Source organism: Ceratotherium simum, chromosome 1 (assembly GCF_057802395.1).
Source record: "Ceratotherium simum simum isolate JZ-2026a chromosome 1, ASM5780239v1, whole genome shotgun sequence".
Taxonomy (NCBI): domain Eukaryota; kingdom Metazoa; phylum Chordata; class Mammalia; order Perissodactyla; family Rhinocerotidae; genus Ceratotherium; species Ceratotherium simum.
Genome location: NC_141900.1, coordinates 96,374,446 through 96,398,420, shown reverse-complemented (window position 1 = coordinate 96,398,420; position 23,975 = coordinate 96,374,446). Strand labels below are relative to the sequence as shown.

At 39.9% G+C, this 23,975-nt stretch overlaps 1 protein-coding gene across 2 annotated transcripts; it reads right to left on the bottom strand.

The window, feature by feature from the left end:
- Nucleotides 1-1,566: 1,566 nt before the first annotated feature.
- On the bottom strand, nt 1,567-18,623 carry SSBP1 (single stranded DNA binding protein 1). Of its 2 annotated transcripts, XM_087431864.1 has the most exons (8): nt 18,544-18,623; nt 17,829-17,894; nt 15,812-15,872; nt 14,766-14,906; nt 14,455-14,542; nt 12,790-12,878; nt 9,230-9,303; nt 1,567-1,763 (listed from the first exon to the last, which is right to left on the bottom strand). In XM_087431864.1, the coding sequence occupies exons 2-7, from the start codon at nt 17,850-17,852 to the stop codon at nt 9,260-9,262; spliced, it is 447 nt and encodes a 148-aa protein (XP_087287990.1). In that variant the 5' UTR covers nt 17,853-17,894; nt 18,544-18,623; the 3' UTR covers nt 1,567-1,763; nt 9,230-9,259. The 2 variants fall into 2 exon arrangements, with proteins under 2 accessions (XP_087287990.1, XP_087287984.1); XM_087431858.1 differs by lacking the exon at nt 1,567-1,763 and having other exon boundaries at nt 9,079-9,303.
- Between the last annotated feature and the right edge of the window lie 5,352 nt (nt 18,624-23,975).

The following is a 23,975-nucleotide window of genomic DNA, read 5'->3' as shown; positions in this document are numbered from 1 at the left end:
TCCTGTTTTAAGAGAAATGCTCTGTTCTACTTCCAAGAATGTTTGAGCACACCTTTGACACATACTCTTTGTTTTTATTTCCAAACCATGATGTCAAGATTAGCACCTGTCATTAGAGAAACTCCTTTTTTTCAGTGTATTGTCTACATATTGCTCTAGTTTCAGCTCCTAGTTTAAAACTTGTCACTTGGAGGGGCTGGCCCGGTGGCATAGTGGTCATGTTTGCACGCTCCACTTCAGCGGCCTGGGGTTCACAGATTCAGATCCTGGGCACGAACCTAAGCACCACTTATCAAGCCACGCTGTGGCAGCACCCCACGTATAAAGTAGAGGAAGATGGACATGGATATTAGCCCAGGGCCAATCTTCCTCAGCAAAAAGCGGAGGACTGGCAGCAGACATTAGCACAGGGCTAATCTTCCTCACCAAAAAAAAAAAAAAAACTTGTTACTTGGAGACATCCCTTTCTTCCTGCAAGCCCAATGTTAGGGACTGAATTGTGTCCCCTCAAAATGCACATGTTGAAGCCCTAATCCCCAATATGACTGTATTTCAAAATAGGGCCTATAAGGAGATAATTAAAGTTAAATGAGGTCATAAGGGTGGGGCCCTGATACCATAGGATTAGTGTTCTTACAAGAAGATACACCAGAGAACTCACTCTGTCAGCATACACAAAGAGGTCACGTGAGCACACAGCAAAACAGTGGCCACCTACAAGCCAAGAACACAGGCTTCACCAGAAACCAACCATGCTGGCACCCTGATCTTGGACTTGAACCTCCCGAATGGTGAGAAAATAAACGTCTGTTGTTTAAGCTATCCAGTCTAAAGTATTTTGTTATGGCAGCCTGAGCTAAGATATTGTACTTAGGATCTGGTTATTTTGCAGGATGGAGCCTCCTCACTCCAGATTATCTAGTCTGCTATACTGCCAGGGGAAGCATAAGGGCAATACTTCTGTTCTTAACCCTAGTGCTCCTTTGTTTAATAGGACACTGCTAATTAAGGGTCCTCATAACTAAACTATTTATTTGATGAAAAAGTGTATTTATATTCACTCTTTCTAAGGCTAATTGCTAAGGTTTTGTGTACATTTTATGTCCCAGTCCCCTCCCCAAATTTAGAAGGAGACATAGGTTAAAAGCCTGAAGGACTATGGGAGCAGAGGTAAGATGTTACTTCTACTTGCAGTGGAAGGTCATATAAGAGAAAGGATAAAAGTAACAAGCTAAAATCTTTAAAAAAAAAAAAAAAAAGGGCTGGCCCTGTGGCTTGGTGGTTAAGTGCGCACGCTGCGATGCTGGTGGCCCGGGTTCGGATCCCGGGTGCGCATCGAGGCACCACTTCTCCGTTCATCCTGGGGCCAAGTCCCACATACAGCAACTAGAAGGATGTGCAGCTACGACACACAACTATCCACTGGGGCTTTGGGGGGAAAAAATAAAAATAAACAAAATCTTTAAAAAAAAAAAAAAAAAGTAACAAGCTGATCGTGTATACAGAAATAAAGGTAAGAATGTGTGAATTAGTAAGGATTAGGTTTCACTGCAAAGCACAAATAAGTGGCTTAAACAAGGCAGAGATTTATTTGTGTTTCCCAAAGAAGTCCAGAGGTAGACTGTCAGGACGGGTACGGGGGTTCCACGGTCATCACAGATCCCAGCTTCTTCTGTCTTCCATCCTGAAGATCATCTCATGGTCTGAGACAGCTACTGGAGATTCAGCCATCACGTCCACATTTCAAAGAAAAAGCCATGGGTCTGGAGAAGCACAAAAGATGAGCCTCTCAACAGAGTTAGATCTTTTAAGGAACTTTCCTGGAAGCACCACCAAATGACTTCTGCATACACTTCCTTAGCAACCCTTAGCTACAAAGGAGAACTGGAATGCAGTATTTTAGCCGTGCATACTGTCACACCCCCCAATAAAATACGCATTCTGTAAATGTAAAAGGGATCATGGATATTGTGTGGTGTATTAATCATGCTTATTATTTTCTGTATTTTACGTATTTATGATTATATATTTATGATTTATTTATTTTCTGTATTTATGATGCTTTGACATCTTGAGGCCTTGCAGACACTGGGAGGGACTGCCCGTCTCCCAAATTTAGCTAACTCCTAGAAATAGTAAATGACCTCCCTATGGGCATCCCTTTGAAATGCAAACTAACCAATTCTGAGTCCATATCCCTCACTACCCTCCTTTTATCAGTCTCCTGCAGTCCAGGACACTATTCCTCTGCCCAAAACCACCCCAGGGCCAGGTACCTGACAACTAGGGACCACCCCTATAGCCCAGAGCCTGCTGAAAATTATTCAAACTCTTCAATCCTAAACTTGCTCAGTTTGCCTATCCTGTCTCATCCATTCTTTCCCCAAGAAAAACCACAATAAAAGCTCTGGGTCATGCTTTCCCCCAGCTCCTTCTGCCTCCTGACCTACCCTGGTGCTTCCCTGTGAGGTCCTGCATGGTGTGGTATGGTCCTGCGTGGTGTGGCGTGTGCCCTCCTCTTGGGAACTGTAAGTAATAAACTCTTCTTTCAAAGGCAGTTGTCCCCATGTCTGACATCTTACCATTCCTGATTAAATCAAATCCCAGATACATCATAAAACAGGCAGGCAACTAGGAATCTTTCCCACAATATGGTTTTCCACAACAGAAAGCTGGAATCCCGGCAACATTTGCAAGTTATCTCACAATATCTGCTCACAATGTTTTGGCAGAAGAAAAAAAAAGTCATTCATCTCAATTTCTCTTCTGCGCTCCAGACTCATTATCACCCCACCAAATATAAGCTACAAAGTCTACAATTAAACTATGTTCAAAACCAAACTCATTATCTTTCCTCTTCTCAAATCTGCTCCCACATCCATGTTCCTTAGTCTCAGAAACAAAGTGTCACTATCCACACAGCTGCCCAAGCAGGAGCTTCCAAATTATCTTTTAATTGCCTTTTCTCTTACTACCAAAACCTACTGCATCACCACTAGACCCTGGGCAGGAGCTGTGTTCTTCTTTATAGTACCCCTAACCCAGAGCCCAGCACACGATCTGGCACATAACTGGTGCACAATGAATGAATCAATGTGAAGCCCAAGTGCCCCTTATGTCACCTCTAATCCCCACTATACTAACCTTTCCAGGCTTGTTCAGTAGCTTCCTAATTGCCTCCAGACTGTCCCCTATCTAACCCTTCACCTGTCTTTGTTGTTCTAAAGCACAATTCTGATGAGACGTCCCTATTTAAAAACTTTCCTGAGCTACCCATTGCTAAAGTCCCCTGCAAGCTTTCAAGGCCCTTTACGATCTAGCCCCAACCCACTTTTCATGTTTTATCTTTCACTGCTTCATATATTTTCAAGTTTCTGGACCTTTGCTCATGCTGTTTCCTCTGCTGAAAACTAACCTAACTCTTCTCTGCTGTGCCCCACAGGACCTTATCTCTACCATTACTAGAGTGCTCCTCACACCATATCACACTTAGCTGCACAGGCTCCTGCTTATCCTTCCCACCCAACCCCCATCATCCTAGATTGTGAGCTCCTTCAATGCAGGAGTCTGTTATATTCATCCCTATATCCAGGCTTGTTTTGGTGCATGGCATATAGGGCAGGGGCCCAACTGACTTATGAGTTTAAAAAGATGCCCAGGGCCGGCCCCGTGGCTTAGCGGTTAAGTGTGCGCGCTCCACTACTGGCGGCCCAGGTTCGGATCCCGGGCGCACACCGATGCACCGCTCGTCTGGCTGTGCTGAGGCCGCGTCCCACATACAGCAACTAGAAGGATGTGCAACTATGACATACAACTATCTACTGGAGCTTTGGGGAAAAAAAAAAAAAAGGAGGAGGATTGGCAATAGATGTTAGCTCAGAGCCGGTCTTCCTCAGCAAAAAGAGGAGGATTAGCATGGATGTTAGCTCAGGGCTGATCTTCCTCACAAAAAAAAAAAAAAAAAAAGATGCCCAAATTGTAAATAGCCATGGGAGACTGAAAACAAACCAAAAAAAACACTACCAAAGTGGAATATGTGCTCACTAATCCATGGATGTTAGTAACAACAACAAAAAGGTCAAGTACTATTAACTAATCTAAAGTTAATGTGCTCTCATAAGTATCCCACGAGACTTGGTGAGATGGGCATCGTAACTGACAAAGTGATATGTCTTGTTTAAAATAACCACAACAGTAATAACAGCCAATATGTATTGAGCATTTTGGCCATGAAAACCCTACAAATAGCAGCAGAGCATTGTCTGACATAGCGCAGGAGGGTGAGAGGATAGTCAAAAAGACCAGGCACGGTTCTGCTCTGCTGTGTGCAGGGTCACTAGGAGTTAGAAGCGACACAATGGCACTCACAAATTGAGCACTTGATTCAGTTACTCTGTGCTAAGTTACATGTATTATTTTTTGTGCTCTTCACAGCCAGTCTAAAAAGTAGGCACTACTACCATCCTTGTTTTACTCACGAGAAAACAAAACAAAAAAATCCAAGGCAGGGGAAATTAAGAAACTCAGCAGAGGTCACTGGCTGTTGAGTGAAGCAGGGATTCAAATCCAGGCTGTCAGACTCTACAGACTTAACTCTGAACTATTACAATAGACCATCTTTCTTCCAAATGACAGGTGGGGCAGAAAAACTAAAAAATGTCAAGATGTAGACCTGTATGGAAAAACAAGACCCTAAGGTCAAAGCATGGCAGAGAGCAAATGGATGAAGAGTAAAGAGACAAAAAGAGAAGTTTCGGGGCCGGCCCAGTGGCATAGCCGTTAAGTTCGTGTGCTCCGCTTCGGCGGCCCAGGGTTCGCGGGTTCAGATCCTGGGCACGGACCTACTCGCCACTCATCAAGCCATGTTGAGGCAGTGTCCCACATAGAAGAACTAGAAGAACCTACAACTAGGATATACAACTATGTACTGGGGCTTTGGGGAGGAAAAGAAAGAGAAAAAGAGGAAGATTGGCAACAGATGTTCGCTCAGGGGCACTCTTCCTCAAAAAAAAAGAAAAAAGAAGGTGCATTATAAAAGAAAAAAGAGAGAAGATTCATTATCGCGGCTGCTTGATTCTGACAGCCTAAAAAAGCTACACACCATTCCTATCACAGACTGTGATAGTGAGAGGGATCAATGCCGTGATCAATGCTGTTGATGCCTGCCAAAAGTCTCCTTCTCTAAAGTGAGCCTGACAAATTCGTGAACAATCTTCCTGACAATTCCAACTCTCAGTACGAAGGAAACAATGAAAGGAGCAAACACTGTGAACTTATTTTAACCAGTAAAGAGACACTGCTTGATAAAAAGGAAGCAAGAGGAAACACATACAGACAACCTGGTAGAGAAATTAACCGTCACTTATTTTCCTGTAGGATCATCACACTGAGAATCAGCAAGAATAAAGAAGTAGAGGTATTTCTCCCTCACACGTAACCCTCCCTGCAACCAAAACCTAGTATGGATTATACTCCCAGTGCAATTCAGATGCACCCCACATGGAGCACTGTCAGAAGTCAGCAGTGGGGGGTTCTGGATATGTAGGGCCCGCGGGAGTGGGAGAGCAGGGGAAGCAGTGGGCAGAAAGCAAAATGCAAACTTCACACACCTACGTTCAAACCCCAGGTGTGCCTCTTATAAGCGGCATGACGTTGACATGTCACTTGCCCTCTCTGTTTCAGGTTTCCTCCCCTATAAACTGGGGATAATAGTACCTTCTTCTCAGGGGACTAGTTAAATGAGACAATGTCATTGGCAATGACAAAAAGCACCTAGCTCAGTGCCTGGCATGTGGTAAGCACACAATACACGTCAGCCATTAATAGGATTATTGTTACCTTGTAAGAGATTTCTCTACAACTCATTAACCTTGGGATTATCTCTTATTTTCTACAATGATTTCCTTGCTGTTACTCCCACCAATCTTCACGGCATATAATGCAAACCCTGACAGAAAAATAAGTAAAGCCACCCTGCCCTCGTTTTCATGTCAATGTTTCAGTGCAATTCAACTGAACAACAAACATTCAGCTAGGCTGAGCTGGATGGGGGCAACAGGGTAGTTTGAGTAAAAGATAACCCTGCCTTCAAGAATTGCATGGGGCCGGCGCCATGGCTTAGCGGTTAAGTGCGCACGCTCTGCTACTGGCGGCCCGGGTTCAAATCTTGGGCACACACCGACACACCGCTGAGGCCATGTGTGCCATGCTGAGGCCGCGTCCCACACACAGCAACTAGAAGGATGTGCAACTATGACATACAACTATCTACTGGGGCTTTGGGGAAAAAATAGGAGGAGGATTGGCAATAGATGTTAGCTCAGGGCTGATCTTCCTCACACACACAAAAAAAAAAGAATTGCATGATCTCTTTTGGGAACAAACAGAAACTACCATTAATTTCTCCTCACTGAGCTGCAAAGGTTAGGGTATAACCCAGTTGGCAATGACAAGTAATCCCCAAAACAGCCACAGAAACATGTCTTTGGTGTTTTTGGATTAACTGTCCAGTGATTTTTAAGAAATGGATGACTCTCTGAGAACTGTATTGGCAGCAAACAGTGACTCTCACATGGGTTGGTCTTTAAAGTTGGTCATTCTGGGTTGTGTACATGTATTAAGAGGTGAATGAAAAAAAGAGAGAAGAGTAAAAAAACGAGGTGAATCAAGTGTCTAAGCATGAGATGCTAAGATGAAGATGGTGAGGAAAAATACATACAAGATTATCTTGTTCACCTCTAGTATATGAAGCAGTACTAGCTGAAGGTGAATGAGTAGAGCAAGCCCAGCTTGGAAATGATAGAAAGGCTTTTTCCCAAAATGAAAACAGTTTTATTTTTTTTATTATTATTATAAAAGATACACCTGTTCAATGCCTAAGGGAAAAAAATTAGAACACACAAAAGTGTAGAGAAATAAGGAAAATTACATATAATCCTCCCTAACCACAACATTTGATGTTTCTCCTTCCAGACTTTTCTAAGCACATATTTCTATCAATTACTTCTTTTTCAAAAATGGGTAACACCACACATGCTGCTTGATACTTTTTCTCCCACACTTCTACATATCATATTCCTCTTTCCACTTAACGTAGAATCCAAAATCAAAGTCACAAGGTAGTTTTCTGCAGGCATATTTCCTGACACTATAAGACGAAATGCAGGACACACAACTTGGACTAGAAGACCCCTACTGCTGTCAGATTCCACGTCTACACTGTGCCTAGACCAGCTTGGGAGTAGTAGAACACTTCACAGCAGATGGGGCTGCCTAGGTGGGGAGGCAGAGTTTTATGCTCCCGTAGCCTGACTGGTTGTGGCCCTCTGGGTCTGCAGTATGATGGGAATGCTGAGGCCTCCTTGCTGATACCTGGCTCTGAAAGCTCTGCTGCCCCAGCCACAGAGCCTTTCAGGCAATCTCCAGTGGGAGTTTGAAGAAGAGCCCCGCAGCTCACGGAGATTCTGTAGGACACACTTTTCTGCCCCTGCACCCTGGACTCAGAATTGCTTTGGGTTGGTCATTAAGCACCATATTATTTTCCCAAAGCACAGATTCATCACCCTGTTTAAACAAGAATACTAATCTGCTTAACTTCTCACAACTTTTAAAAAGTATAAAAGTAGCTTTGCTGAGGAAAGAAATAAAAGAGTTGCCCAAAAGATAAATTTTATCTACTTTAAACAATTTTGCTTAAGGAATGTGGCATAAGGGAGTGAGGACTACACCACCAGACAGTCTTAATGTGTGAACTCAGAAAGCAGAGTTTATATGCTACTTAGTGTCCTAGCTGCATGAAAAAACGATGGCCAATATGAGGAAATGGCAATTAATTTTATACTGTTCCTGGGCAAGGAGAGGATAAAGCTAAGGAACTCCATCTTTCCTTAACCAAACTGCACTATAAGTTCAAAAAGCTGCTCAAGTGTGCATAAAATACCTTAAAACAAAAAGTCAAGGGTCCATAACATAGCACGTGAATTGTGAACCTGTTCAAGTCCAGCAGAACCTTAGTTACAGTTAGCACCACACTCTCAGGCACAGGGGACAGGACAGGTAGCCTGGGGCACAAATACACAGGCTGGGCCAGAGGCCAAGCTGGAGCCCGAGCAGCCCAGAGAGAATGAGGAACTTCTACAGTTTGAACTGGACCACCTGCTCGGCAGCAGCCAACTTCTAAAACACTGCAAGAAACTAGCAGGCAGACCTATGGAGGACTGATGCGAACTTTAAAAAGTAAAAGCTGTAAAGAAAAACTGAGCTTATTTTATGTAATCTTTATTAATAAATTATTGGTACTCTGTAATGTTCAGGATCTTATAACAGAAGTAATTGTGTGTACACAATGATCTGTATGCATATGTGCATCAAGAGACCATGTGGAAAAATAAAAGGAAATGTCATACCCGAGGTTCTAACCTAGGGAGGCAACGTCATATGTTGTTTAGGGGACTCCCCCAAGAGTTCCAGATAAGACTAAAAGGATAGAGAATAGGGGTTTAGAAAGACAGAGAACGGGGACCCAGAGCCCCCATGTCATCACTTGGAGATGAACTATTTCATCCCGTTATATTTATGTCTTTACTGCTGGTAAACTCTATTTCATAAATGCTCCTAGTGAAACTGTCCAAAAAAAAAAGATGTGAAGAAGGTACACTAGTCCTGAAGCCGTGCAGGTTAGATACCAACCACTGTTCAGTAACCCCCTTGAATTTGGGCTAAAGGTTAATATCCCATTGGGATCATTCATCTGTCAACATTTACCAAGTGTCTATTCTGTACTGAGCACTGGCTAAGGTGCAGGTACACAGAGAAGATATAGTCCTTGCTTTCTAGTATATAGAGCAAACAGATAGGAAAATCAGTCTTTACGACAGTGAGATAAATGCCTGACATACAGCGATCCTCAATAATACTGAGTGGCTGAATCAGTACTATAGTAGAAGTGCACACACAAAAAACAAGGGGTCTTCCCAAGGGGATTTATCCCTTTGCCATAACACGGATGAACCTGAAAGTTCACTATTTTGTATACTTGTACACAGAAACCAGCTGTAAAAGAATAAACAACTAGTGAAATAGACAGGAACTATCAAGGTTTATGAGACAAAAAGGGGAGGGGAGGCAACAGTCAGGAGAAATATTATCACTCATTTTATATAAAAGAATATTTTAATTCTTGTCCTTAGAAACTATAAAGACTATACATGATTTGGAAATGAGACTATACCAAACAATGGCCAAAGAAGAATCGTCCACTCTATGCCTTCTCTTTTGTCTGGTCACTCAGAAATATAATGTTATCTGTAAAAAAAGCCAAAGTATAAATATCATTTTCAGAACTCTTTCTCCATTCCATTTAATCATTCCTCTCTAATACATACATACTTCAGTGCTGCTAATGAAAGAGATTTTAGAGAAATTCTCAAAATATTAAACTACTCTTGCTATGTTCATGAGACACATTTACAACAGGCATAAATGGAGCTAAAAGTTGGGCTTCGGCTGTTTGTCAACAATTCAGACTTTGTTAGAAGAGGTGGGATATTCCATCACACAGTTAAGGTCTTCTCAGCAATAAGTTCCTACAAAAGAACTAGTCACAAATTTCAATGCTTGCAATGCTCAGACAGATGCCATTAACCCAGGCAGCACATCCTCACACAGAAAAGAACCAAGGCATAACATTACATGTGCTGGAGGTACGGGGCAAAGAGAGGGCTCAACATATGGCCCCGTCAGCAAAGACAGATTTACTTATGTTTTTAAGTAAGTTTGAACACACATACAGAAGACATTATCTTTTTAAATTTTAAAACAGAATAACTTTTATATACTCATTGTTGGGAAAATTTTTACTCATCTATATTACAGAGAAAGCATTTTTATCCCAGAACATCAGACACTGCTCTTAAAATGTTGTCCCACACAGAGTTAGTTTAGCATGAGCAAAGGAAAAGAAGTAAGTAGTACTTCCTATCTAATTCCAAAAGATCTAGATTCTAATAACTTTAGAATTAGTCAAAAAATGGTTATTATATAACAAATGAATATTTGTTCATGACGACAGTCTTTTAAAAATAGAATATTTTGGTACAGAATGGTTATTTCAGAGGAGGGTATCAGAATTAACATCACTGTGTAAAAAGGCAAGAGCGCCATCCTCTGGCCGTTATTTTTAAGTTACAGACATGATCCCTAGGAGGAAAAAATATGCCCTACAAAACAGATCAACCAAATTAAACTCTATTTCCTTCAATTCAAATGTCACTGAAGATCTATTCATTTTTACTATTAGCCATAAACCTATGTTAATGGCTCAATCACCCATGCTAGTGAATATAGTGACAAGAAAAAAAACAAATGTCAAATAATCTGAAATTGCTTCTATTTGGCTTGGTTCAGAACAATTCACACAATCCAAAGTTTCCCCACAATTTGGTGGAATATGAAATTTTTCAGTGCTTCATAAATACATGATCAGTAAAGATTTTAAAATGTCAATTATTTTATTAGAAAGCTTGTTTTCCACTGCTGAAATCATAGGTGTAGTTCTATATCACATACAGGTCTGGAAAAAAAATTTTTGAACAGGTAGATATTTCCGGAGACATGGCAGGGTGTGCAGGAAATGATTTGCTGTCAGGACCCTGAAAAATTATGAAAGCAAAATAGAAAGAACCTTGTCTAACGTCTGATAACGAGGATAAAAAAATACCTATGTTGATAACGAGGGTAGAAAGATACCTATGTCAGTTTTCAAGGTCAACATACTTCCGAAGAAATCAGTAAGAAAATATATATTATGATTATTATTTACAACAAATTATAATTTGTCACTATGTTATAGTGGTTAAGACAGGAACTCTGGAGCAAGGAAAAAAGAAAGATGAAAAGAAAATCTGACAATTAAAAGAGACTTAAGTTCTCAGACTTCTAGCTTCCAGAATTGTCAGAAACCAAACCAAATTTCTGTTGTTTAAAAAAAAAATAGGAGAGACTTAAGACACATATGAACCATGTGATATCTGGTAAAAAAAAAAAATGTAACAATAATTTCTTAATATTAGGTGTGATAATAGCACTGTAGTTATATTTTAAAAAGGAGGCCAGGGGCCGGCCTGGTGGTGTAGCAGTTAAGTTTGCACACTCCGCTTCGGCGGCCTGGGGTTCACAAATTCAGATCCCGGGTATGGACCTACACACCACTTATCGGTGGTACACACATCGGCTGTAGCCGTGTCTCACATATAAAGTAGAGGAAGATGGGCACAGATGTTAGCCCAGGGCCAATCTTCCCCAGCAAAAAGAGGAAGATTGGCAACAGATGTTAGCTCAGGGCTAATCTGCCTCACAAAAAAAATAAAAAATAAAAAGGAGCCCATATCTTTCAGCGATGCCTATTGAAATATTTATGGATGATATAATATGTCTGGTGTGATTTGCTTCAAAATAATCCAGGTGGAGGAAAAGTGGCTAGGGGCATAGATGAAATAATACTGGCCATCAGTTGATAACTGTTGAAGCTAAATGCTAGAGTCTTTTTTTACTTTTCTCTCCACTTTTGTATATGCTTGACATTTTCCATTAAAAAAATTAATTTTTAAATGATATGTAATTTGGCATATCTCAGAAGTTCAAAAACAGTGAGATATTACTATAATAAAATATCTTTCATTCCTATCTACTTATTTACAAAAAACAAGGTTTTTCAGTGTTTGTATCCTAAAAACAAACAAAAGAACACAACTAATGTTTAACAACTGTCTTATTTTAGCAATTTACCTAAGAGGTAAAAGAAAAAAAAAAGCATCATTTGATGCATTTCCAATAAAATTTTAGTTTTTATATTTAAACATTAAAGTTATTTTGGTCAATGATGTACTAAAAATAACTATAACAATAAAAATCAAGAAAAAACATAACATTTAGAGCCTTATTGTCACAGAAGTTTTAAAAATATTAAATTTAGATTTATGTATGCATTTTTGCTACAAATATAATAGGATGAATAAAAGATTCTTAACTATATAAAATATTGTATTAAGATACACTTCTCAGGAGAAAATGGAATGGAAAAACAAGTTCAGAGAAATAGAAATAATGTAATATTTCCAAATGTTGAAGAGCTTGTATATTTTTATACTGAAAAAAAATTTTAATGTCAATTTAAAGATGTCCAAAGGGGTATTACTGTTTTCAAAATTCTTGTAGAATTTTCAAAAGAGTTTGAAAACTCTGATCTAGGGGATATCTTCCTAACCTTCTTTATGCTTTGTGTGTCCATCTTTTCTATGCTGTTTTGTATTTTGTTTAAGGAGAATAATAGGAATTTAAAACAAAATCATCATGTTAAGCACCAAACAGGTTCTGAATAAATCCGTACAAATGTCAAACGCCACTCATGTTAGTGTATCTCTATCTTTGCTCATGCTTCTCCCTGTTGAGGCCAGGTCCTTCAAAGACACTAGATTAAAGTTTTTCTAACTCCAAACAATAAGTACTGGCACACACAGTTCAATTTATACTCTACTCAAAAGTTACTTGTGAACTAAAACTGTGAGTATAGAGAAAATTTTCTAAAGCCAACAGATAAATGTAGAGACTCTTAGCAAGCCCACAAACACCACTCAGGATTCTCCAGGTGAGGTGCCTTACAATCTCATTAGCATCAGTAGCCACAGCCCCAGTTAGTTACTTACAACATAGCCAAGCAGCCATGCCCTTAAAGAAGGAAAGAAGGAAAGGGGGGAAAAACAATAAAACTAGCTATTATCACAAGCTTCTTACCAGCTATAATTGTTGTTGCTTGTCGCCTCACATTGTTTTTATCCGTATATTCACCATAGTCTACTTTTCCTTCCACATAAATTCGAGACCTGATATAAATAAAATTTACAGTTTTTAGTCTGGAGATTCTAATATACCTTTATGAGAGAGAGTCAGGTCAGAGACAGTATGAGTATACACTAAAGACTAAATATATAATCATATAGAAACCCATTTTCCCTACCACTTCTCAAAGTTTAGAATTAAGGGTACTGAAACAGCATGTACACAGACTTGACACATCTAGGTAAAACAGGCAATGTCTTCATCCTTGAGCTGACTGTGATCCTTATGGAAGCTACAAAAAAAAAAAAACCTGTTCAAAATCTTAAGCCAAAATTTAAAAAAAAAAAGGAAACGTAAGACCATGAAAATGGAAAGGCACCCTCGTGGCATCCTTTAAATCTCTAGGATTGACTTCCAATGTGTCATTTTCCTTGATCTTTGATTTTGAATTCCCTAACAGATTTGTTGATTTTCACTTATTTTTCAACTCCTTTCTATAGTGAGGTTCATGAACTTATTCTCAAGGGACTCAGATTGTTAAAATACAGTTTTCAGCTTAGTATTTCACTCAGAGTTAATTACTAAGACACTTTCTGCACTATCTAGAAGGCTGAGCTAGAAGACAACCATCTTAGCTCTGACCTTTTAAAGAGCAGAAAATGACCATAACGGCACCAGTTTTCAAAGCCCACCACCACTAAAAAAGTATAATACAGAAAGGAGACAAACTGGTAACATGACTGGGTGCCAAAGGGAATATACACACAGATTCATCAATCAGTAGGTAAAAATTGCATTAGACATTTTCCTTGAAATTTCCTATATGAGTTTATGTGTGTGTATATGCACATATTCATACGTACATATATACAGGACAAGGGAGGTACACGTGAAGAAAAGCTATGCAGTTATTGAAAAGAAACAGATTTTAGTCATTGCTGATATTCTTTTTCATGAAATACGTTTTATTTCTATAAAACAAGTACATTAAACAAGTACATTTCTAAATATATTAACTATGAATACAACTGCTGTCAAACACACCCTTTTGTCCTTCTGTGGGTTTGGAAAAGACACTTTTTTATACGTAATCAATCCAAGCATTCCAAAAGGGCCTACTAAGCCTTTATAAAAATATAAAATAACTGCTGTGACTACTACCACTATGCCTCACTGTGTCAGGCTTCAGACTTCCCAGATCCTTTGCAAAGGACATCATGTGGGAGCCAAGAGGCAAGACACCCACCATCAGAACCCCAGCCGTGGCGGCATGGGAACTCCTAAAGACATGTGCTGCACTTGCTCACGTGCACAGTGAACAAGGCATTCACGTGTTCACGTGTACACTTCGCCTTCTCTCTTGCCTCTTCTGCTTCTATTTATGTACACACCTTATTTGTCCTAAATTATAAGTTCTAAACTATGTATTGTACATCTTTGAATTAGCCACTCAAGGCAATGCACCATGCATACAGTATTAAGCACTGAATAAATACCTCTGGAGTTAATATAGAGTAATTAGTAGCGCTCAGGGATAAAGGAGTTACACATTCCATGAGAACACCTGTTGTCAGTTTTTTAAACCACTTAATCTCTAAGATCCTTCCTTCCTCCACTTACCCCTTTTTCACATACTGATATGCCACATCTCTGAGGCCCGGCCGGAATACCGAAATTCTGTGCCACGTTGTCTTTTGACTGACATCACCTAAATCACAAGAATAGGAAACATGGTTACAAATGCCAGCAGACAAAACAAATGCCAAGGACAACATGCCCAGCAAAATCAATGTCACAATTTGTGGGAGAACAGAATAGAACTAGAAAAGAAAGATCTTTTCCAAAAATAGCTTACCTCTAATTAGATAACTGATAATAAATAATGTCTATTTATTGTTGATAAAATTAATACCCCTTTCTTTTATACTCACCCATTTGGTATGCTTCACTTTCCCCTGATCGCCACATCTCATTTGTTGCAAGAGAAAATATTGTGACTGGGTTTTTTCCTTCTACCTGTCTCATGACAGGGTCTTGACCTACTCGCCCAAGTAACTGCACACGATTCAGAGCTGAAACGCAACATGTAGATACAGCGAGATTGAGAGAAGTGTCCAGAAGAGGAACAGCTACAAATACTACTTCAACTTCAATCTTGGCAGTAAGCAAAACAGAAGTTCTAGAAGATCAGAAAATAAGTTGAACGAGGGAATAAAGGGAGGCTAGGAGGGAAAAAGAGGGTTGGCAGGAAAGGAGAAAATATTCATAGACAAAGTAGCCCCACAAAACAAACATTAAGATCTTTATTGCTTTATTGTAAATTCTTCTTTAAAATATCTTTTTTTTTTTAATTTTATTTATTTATTTTTCCCCCAAAGCCCCAGTAGATAGTTGTATGTCACAGTGCACATCCTTCTAGTTTCTATATGTGGGACGCGGCCTCAGCATGGCCGGAGAAGCAATGCGTCAGTGCGCGCCCGGGATCCAAATCCGGGTGGCCAGCAGCAGAGCGCACGCACTTAACTGCTAAGCCACGGGGCCGGCCCTAAAATATCTTTTTTTTTTTTAAAAAAAAAAACTCTATGGTTAAAAGAACAAATCAGAGATCTGAAAATCTTTAGAAATACAAGGGACTATTTCTGTGAAACAATAGCTTTCACAAACATTCACTGTCTCAGCCAAACAGCACAGAATCTTGGAAGACTTAGATAAACAAATGACTCAAGAAAATTCTATGGCAGGAAAGTGACAACAAGAGTGAGTAAAAGTGACTGCTAAGGGAAGAAGGACCAGTTTATACGAGGCCCCTGCAGTCTGACAGGGCAAGGCCAAGATCTGAGAGGCAAATTATAAGCCAAAGGCATGATGATTAACAGATTATAACCCAACCAGGGCACCTCTGTGGCAACACATTTGAGAATATTAGCACATTGCTATAAACAACATACTTTAAATTTGGAAATTAACTACTACTTACATCTTTCAAGAATCAAGCTACTAGCTATTTCAGACTCATGTCTTACAAACTGATGAAGTACCTAAAGGGGAACAAATGAGTAAAATGGCTTTAATTTTTAGGGAAAGGCAAATGCAAACAGAAGACTCGCAACATTTGGTCACCATCTAGTCAGTAGCTCCTACAGCAGACATCCATAGAAGACAAGAGATGCGTTTCCCATGCTCCCCCACCACACAGTGCCAGAAGGACCATGCAAACACTTCAGGGCAGCCTACTGCAGAAGCCCAAAGATACAAACGAGGTACTAGAGTATACCCAAGAAAGTTAATTTACAGTCCTCTCCTGTATCTTTTATGGCAACTCTCCTGATTATGGTGTTTCTGTGTTTGCACACAAAGGTAAAATCAACCATGTTGGAAAAATTCATGCTTTTGATAGACGAATGAAGAAAGTCTAAGATTAACAAATATGGATCTCTGATAAAGCACAAAGATATAACTGTCCAAATCAGTTTGTCTGGGAAAAGCAGTCACCGCCAAGCAGGAGCAGCACTCAGTGATATTAACAGCTATCATTACTGAATACCAGCTAAGCACTTTATCACTTATCAATTAATCCTCAGAATAAATCTACAAACTATGTAAAATTATCTCCACTTTAGAGATGAGAAAAATAAAGTTCAGAAAGATTAAGTAACTTGCCCAAGATTCTACGGGAAATAAGCGGCATGTCATGCCTAGAACCCAGGGCCACAAGACACCAAGGCTGTTGCTTTTCCCACTGCCCTCTGCTGCCTCCTTCAAGACATGAGTACATATCACTCAGCACACCACTGAGTTCAGAGTTCAGAGAGCTAACTATTACATGTGTCAAGTGGTAGCATTGTTAATATAAAAAGCAGATCAATGAACCACCAATCAATGAACACCCATTCCCAGGATACTGTTGGCTATGGAATCCTATCACTATGATTTGGGGCAGAGAATGGGTAAGAAAATAAAGATGTGAGTTAAAATATACATAAGAATCAAACTGCTAACTAGTACCTGCGTCGTGATTCTAGAAATGTACTAATTTGAGTGCTCAGATGAGCCAGGGCTCATAAGTTTTATAGAATAATAATATGTCTCATTTTGGGCATACAAAAATCAAGACCTACTGGAGAAGCAGAAATAGGGAAAGAATAATTTAATTGGGATAATTTTTTTAATTAAGTTTTTAACTCTTTTATATCAGGTTTTAAAGCTATCTTAATACTGTAGTATTAGGACAGTAGTCATTTTTCCATGTTTCACATTTCAACACATAAACAAAAACGTTAAAAATATGTTAAAAGGTTAAAGTGAGGATCCAAGAATATAGGGTCAATTCTACAGTACAGTAGGGGAGATGAGAACAGGTTTCATAGAGGAACTGATTCTTCATTAGTCTTAACAGGATGGGGAGTAGGAGAGAGGTGTTATAAAGGAGAATCTACAGAACCTGGTACCCAAACCTGGTAAGTAAAGGAAAAGGGTGGTCTAGGCTGGCTCAAGGCTGGCTAGAGTGACTGGAGAGATGAGGAGTTAGACTGGGTGGAATGAGAAGGAACGTTGCACACAGTAAACTCGTGGTGATGCTGAGACTTATGTTGCTCTCCTCAGCAGGGGTAGATTGGGGAGTGGGGAGAGACAACACAGGAGGTAGGTGGTCAGAAAAGGAACCACCTGCCTTAAAAAAAAATGCTAGAACAATGATTCTCACAGTCTTTAGATCACTAAAGACTTGAAATCCCCTCTAAATGACGTAAATGCAAGTAACACGTTTTAAAAAGTAATGACTCCCGTTATGTGAACAAACTAGAAAATTTTTGTTGTGTTTTAGTGAACATTGTTTTCACAGGTAAACTCTGTCCCCAACCCTCCATATCAAACGAGTATGCATAAAGGGGGTGGGGGGCTCGACAGTCTTTTTCCTCTGCAGTTAAAAGCCTAAAGAAATCTGATCACTATGGCTGATAACAACACACCTCAGCACTAACATGGGAAAGTGTTACCTGTAACACAGGTCTTCGAAACATGGCTTCTATTTTCTTTTCTTACAATCTAATCTTCAGTCTTTCCTGGAAAAAAAAAATAAGAGACAAATACTACATCTTACAGCAAGAGCACAAACTCGCTAGTCCTAAATTCCTCCCTGCATTCATGATTTTTATGCAGTCCACCCTGCGACAAAAACACAACCTCCCTGCACATTTGACGAGAAGGATCCCCTCCCCCACAAAAACCCTCCCACGTCTATGTCTTTCCGATCCCCCTTAACTTCTTCTTCCTCCAACCTATACAAAAACTTAGGATTCTGAGTTAGTATGCCCATTTCCATTCCACTGTCTTCCCAAATTGCATTAAAACGCAAGCTCCCTTACGACAGAGGTTTTTGTTTGATTTACTTACTGCCACACCCATTACTTCTACAACACACAGTGAGGCTCAATAAATACTAGAATGTCATCAAGAGACTTTAATCTGGAAATTGCTGCTGCAGAAATTACTGCCTCCATGCCCGTTAGCAAAGACCAAGGACATGCCTGGGCTCCCCTTCCCAAAGGTGGCGCTCCCAACCAACAACGTAGACGGCAGGGAGGTGGCAGCAAACCGCGCACCGCACCGGTGAGAAGAGAAGGGCCTGACACCGCCCCAGCACCACCTTCCGACCCACGCAGGGCCGCACGCACACCCAGCACAGGACTCCACACTCCTTCTCTCCCTCACCTGACGCTCTAGCCCGAACAGCCTTCAGGAGAGGATCACTTCCGGGTACAGCCGGGACGCAAGGCTCGCGAGAGGAAGAAGAAGACGGAAAGGCCTCGGCGTGCGGCGTAGAAACGCTGCCGGCCAGCGCCGTGGGAAACACGGCCGCTTAACGCGGTAGTTCCGGGAGTTTCTTTCCGGGTGCGAGAGGATGGTGACCGCCACAAGTGGTGAATGAACTGATGTCAGGTTTCTAGTGAAAGGAAATTATTTGATGAGGTTCCCAACTGCGTCCGGGAGAGGGCGAGCTAGGTCAAACAAAAGATAGCTCTGGCTCTGGGAAAAGCTAGAAAGGTCCAGGCCTCCTCAAGCAGTCAGAAAACCAGAAAAAGGAGTAAGGAAAGAGCTGAGACAGCAGAATTTAAAATCAAGATAAATAATATTTTAATGCAATATTTTAAAAAGTCAAAATTAATGCAAAAAATCCATGATGAACAAAAAATTAAATTTTTAATTAAGATCTGAGCCATACCAGATCCTGAGGCACAAGGAAAAATATGTGTCCCTACATACATGTTTTTATATATTTAAAAAAGTTCTTTTCCAGAAAATTAAAGTACTTGAAGAAATGTCGAAAATTTGAAAAGTAGATGTATGAAAACTCATAACACTGGTTTAAGTTTAAATATTTTATTTATACCACAAACTGAATTTATTATAATTTGTATAATTTTATTTTCCTGGCTTTAATGGAAGTAAATTGATCAATATTTTCAAAATCTACTTCTTTGTGTAGCTTATTTCCAATTGCAAGAATTGCCACGTCTGACAATTTTTCTTGACCGAGTGGCAATCTTAAGTAATTTTAATTAACTTCAGCTTACTGACTTTGTCTTTATTTAAAACTCTGATATTTTGTTCATGGTGGATTTTTTCATTAATTTTAATATTTTGAAAATATTGCATTAAAGTATCATTAATCTTGATTGCTGGTTTTCTTGGCATCCCATAAATGTTGCCTCATTCACCCTAATCCTGGCCCTGGTAAGAAACAGCAGTATAGAGCCCCACAGGCTGCAGAATACAGGCCAGAGGGGCCTCCCCAGGTCTTCCTATCTCCTGGTCCTGGCTCTGTCCAGCTTCTAGAAAAGGAAGGTACCCTCCAGATCATTCTAACATGCAAATCTCTTCAGGACCGTGCTTAAAACCCTTCAATGGCCCGTTCTTGCCCTTATATGAAAAAATATGAACTATGTAACACGGTTTCCAACATACACCTTAACCCACCTCCTGAAAGTCTGACTTACTAGTTGGTATATTGCTAGGTGCTTATCTCCATTTTACTTCCACCTTCACAGTGTTTAGTTCCTGAAACATACCATGTCATACTGTGTTCAGGTCTTCTGCTGGTATTAATCACCCCACGCACCACCCGTGATGTTACTACTGTCAGTGCCCTCCAATGATTTCCTATTTAAAAATCCCACTTCTGGGGCTGGCCCCGTGGCGTAGTGGTTAAGTTTGTGTGCTCCGGCGATGGCCCAGGTTAGCGGGTTCAGATCCTGGGTGTGGACCTACACCACTGGTCAGCCATGCTGTGGCAGCAACCCACACACAAAATAGAGGAGGACTGGCACGTTAGCTCAGGGCTTATCTTCCTCAGGCAAAAAAAAAAAAAAATTCTACTTCCACTTGAGCTGTTGAGTCAAATGAAAAGCTAAATTCATCCTTTCCTTCAAAGTCAGTTTCCCCCTTCTAAGCTCCTTGCTTGTTTTGATGCTACCGAGATTCTCCCAGACTTGAACTTTGGAATCACCTTTAAAACTTCTCCCTGATCATCTACATATGTTCATCCATATCCAATCACTTGGCCCTAAGTCTTTCTTCATTATGCCACTAATATCTCCCTCTTCCATTCTACTCACGAATACTTTGGAGTGAGGTGTGTGGAAAAGGTTGAGCAGAAAGCACCATGCAAATTGAAACTAGAGACACCTTGGGTGAACTCTTATAGCTTTATAAATAACATCTTAGTGGGGAATCTATGCTAATCTGAGTTCTCTCTCAGTCAGGAATTACCAACACACATTCTTAGACTTTGGCTGGAGAAAGTTGCAAGTGCTGCTACTTTCCTTTTTCTTCTTTGACAAAGAAAAAAATACTAAAATACACTAAATTTTATGACGTATAATGTGATGGAAGAACGGAGTTAAAGCATTTTCTTCTGTTATCAAATAGATCCTCCTTTCCAGCAAAGCAAATGCTTCAGCGTCACTTTGCTCTCACTGTCCTCAGCGTCAGAAATGCCTTTTCCCTACACTTTCAAACTTCTCTACTCCAATAGTCCCTCCTTTCTCTCTTCTCCCATTTCGCTTTCTTTACACACTCAGTCTATCTTGTACTAGAATTTAAATGCCCATGAAGGTGCCTCCTTGTCCCCATCGATTGTGAGCTCTTAGAGGACAGGGACTTTGTTGTGACTATCTAGTTAGCAATTATGCTTTAAAACAAGAACAGGCCTTAGAAGGACCCAGGCCACAGGCCAGAACAAAGAACTAGGAAGAACCCAGAAGTATACTCAAATAGACCTGCAATTAGAAGATCAAAGAAACAAACAAAAGAATCAAGGACCTAAAAGAGCAGCTGAAATGTATTTTTGTATTAAAGACACCCATTTCCAGAATCTACAATTTTTATCTTGATGAGGAAATTCTGAAACCTCTCCATGGTGTGCGTATACCTGCACACACACTTGAACGTAATCGTAGACTCTGTAGTTCATCCATGGACCCAGAAAGTGCCTTCTCAATGCTGAGAAGTGGTGACAGGTAGCACTGTGGCTTTAATCAGCCACCATTACTCCTGGCAGTAGTAGAATAATTGAGGGCTTCCACTCTTTGCAAAGCTAGCTAAGGGACGTGTCTCTCATATATGCCCAGGGCCACAAAGTTATCTTTGGCCTTGCCTTTTTTCCCCCTAAATTAAAACAAAGTCTCAGGTAGAGGCATCAAGTGGTAAAGACCAGGGTTGGCAGTGCTTTGTCACAGAGAGGAAGCTTTGGAGAATTTTGTTGCTGTAAAAAAAAACATTTTTTAGATATTTTAACTTACTTTTAAATCAGTTTTTTCCTCAAGTCTCATAAAAACTGTTCAAAAGTTTAGCACTTATTACCTACACTGATTACTAACATCTATTTTAAATTGATTCAAAAACAATTTTAGCAATACTTCATAGTTATTATGACTATTTTTTATTGCTGTTAAATTAAAATCAACCTGATAATTTTTATGTAATCCAAGATTGAAATTATGATTCATATAGAGATAAAAAAAAAAGCCTAATTGTTTAGGCTGAAATGTTGAATTTATCTTTCAGTGTTCATCTTTCTACAGTTTTAGATAAATGGCTTCCATAAATTGGTACATATGTTAGAGCTTAGCAAAGCCCAGTAGTATTTCTTTAAGATTTCTTTAACTCAAGGTTATCTGTTGGCACCTTAATGTCAGTGTTCCTGTTTAAGATACATCTGTAGAAAAGCAACATATTTATCTCCTTTAAAGTGTTTAAATTTAACTTCTTTAACATTCCCAGCCCAATGATGTTAATATTTTGATAATTTGATACTTAATAGTTCCTGGGTTCTTGTGATCTCAGTGCAGAAATAGAACTTCATGACTGAGAACGGAGCTTCTTCCTGAGGCAAGGGGGAAACTTCTAACTGAAATGGAAGGGATTAAATCTGGAGCCTATTAAGGCCCAGAGCCTCTCACACTCAGCGTCCATGCAGCTACCTGCTCTTTTGGTGACTTCCTGCTACCGCGGAGCCCAGCAGGACGGGAGGGAGAGATACCAATAGTCTGGCACCAGGTCATTCAGGTGCTGGGTAGGCTTTGAGGAACATGGTAGAGAAGGGGTCATAGACCCTAATAGTAGTTGTCAATACCTGAGAAGACACGTGTAACCAGAGAATTTTGGTCTATTCATTGCATAGTCGTAATGACGTACCTGTCTATAAATCACAAATTATGGTTGACGTTGCACTGTGCTGCAAGGGACATGGTGAGGTGGGAGAGGCAAGAGATAAATTAACTCAATTTTAAAACCTTGAATAAAGACTAGTTTTAAAAAATGGCAATGGACAACACTATACCCCACTTAATTGCGTGGAAAGAATTGCTACTCCAAGATAGAATAGTATGATGGTTTATTCAATTAAAAAAACCTAATTTGCTTTTAAAAATTAAGAGAAAAGAAGAAAATAAGGCAGCAAAAAAGCCTGCAAGCTATTAACAGGCTACCTCCATTAATATGACACAACTAGAAGTTATCAAATGCCTTTATGGCCAACATCATTTTATATCGTAGCCTGGCCATTATTAGCTTTTGGGCCCGTGAAGCTGGAACTTGAAGCCAAGACCTGTTAGTACCAACCCACCAAATTCTCTCACCTGTCTACTCATGAAATGGTTTCCAACATAAATTTCTCATTCTTTGTTAGTTCCATATTACAAAGAAGAGTGCTTTACACATATTTGGCTTTGGACAAGATAAAAACCTTTATTTACAAATATTCCATTCCTTTAAAAATATGTACAGAGAAAAGGATTTGGATAAAATATGGTAAAATCACAGTAAATGAAGCCAAATTCTGATAAAATCAAGGAAAAATTGTTGACACCCAGGAAATCAAAACCAATCGTAACAGTTACAAGAGGATTAAGGCAAGTAGTCTGTGGGAGAATAGCCACATCAAATCTCCCTCAGACCCCCTACCCAATGTTTTTGTTCCATAAGTTAATAGCCAGCTCAGAAATTTCAAATTATGTGTAGTCTTACTTCTACCCACCTCACATAACGGAGTCATTTGTTTAATAAATACAATATCAGAGAAAGGGGTTATCTCCATTCAGAAAATACAGTGGGAAAGCCACTTGCTCAAAGGCTGAGAATTCTCTTAGGAATACCATCATATAACCTGGGAAGCATTGTTGAAATCCAGGCACATTTTCTTGTAAGCTGTTACCTCAACTCAAAACAAAATTGTATTCCTTTCTATGCACAGCAAGAGTCCCGGGGACCCTTGGTAGGTGATCAGCTACAGCAACCTCTTAGTCCATAGGCTGCACGAGGGCCGCCTCCTCTTTCAGTTCAGAGGCCCATGCTTTCCCGTTGTGCATCAACAAATGTGACAAGGGAACAAACTGTTGATAGGCGCCGTTAGGAATACAACGATGGAGAAGAGAAATGGCTGCCAATTATTGTATCTGGAACCATTGCTAAGAGGAGGTTAACAGCGTTAGGACATTGGCTGTAAATGCTAAATTAGGAGTGGCTTTTGAAATCTTTGGGCAGTCAAGTTGGTTCATCTTTCCATTTACAAGAGAAAGGCTGACAGGTCAATATCTGTTTCAGGAAGCTATACGGTAAAAGGTGGGATGGTGAGAAATGAGTTC

What these genes read in the sequence shown, in the direction of transcription:
- SSBP1 (XM_087431864.1), bottom strand. Translation starts at nt 17,852, where the DNA reads ATGTTTCGAAGACCTGTGTTACAG. An exon ending in AAGTGAAGCATACCAAATGG is followed by an intron (nt 14,543 to 14,765) that starts GTGAGTATAAAA and finishes CTTGTGATTTAG; the next exon opens with GTGATGTCAGTCAAAAGACA. An exon ending in AGCAACAACAATTATAGCTG is followed by an intron (nt 9,304 to 12,789) that starts GTAAGAAGCTTG and finishes CTTTTTTTACAG; the next exon opens with ATAACATTATATTTCTGAGT.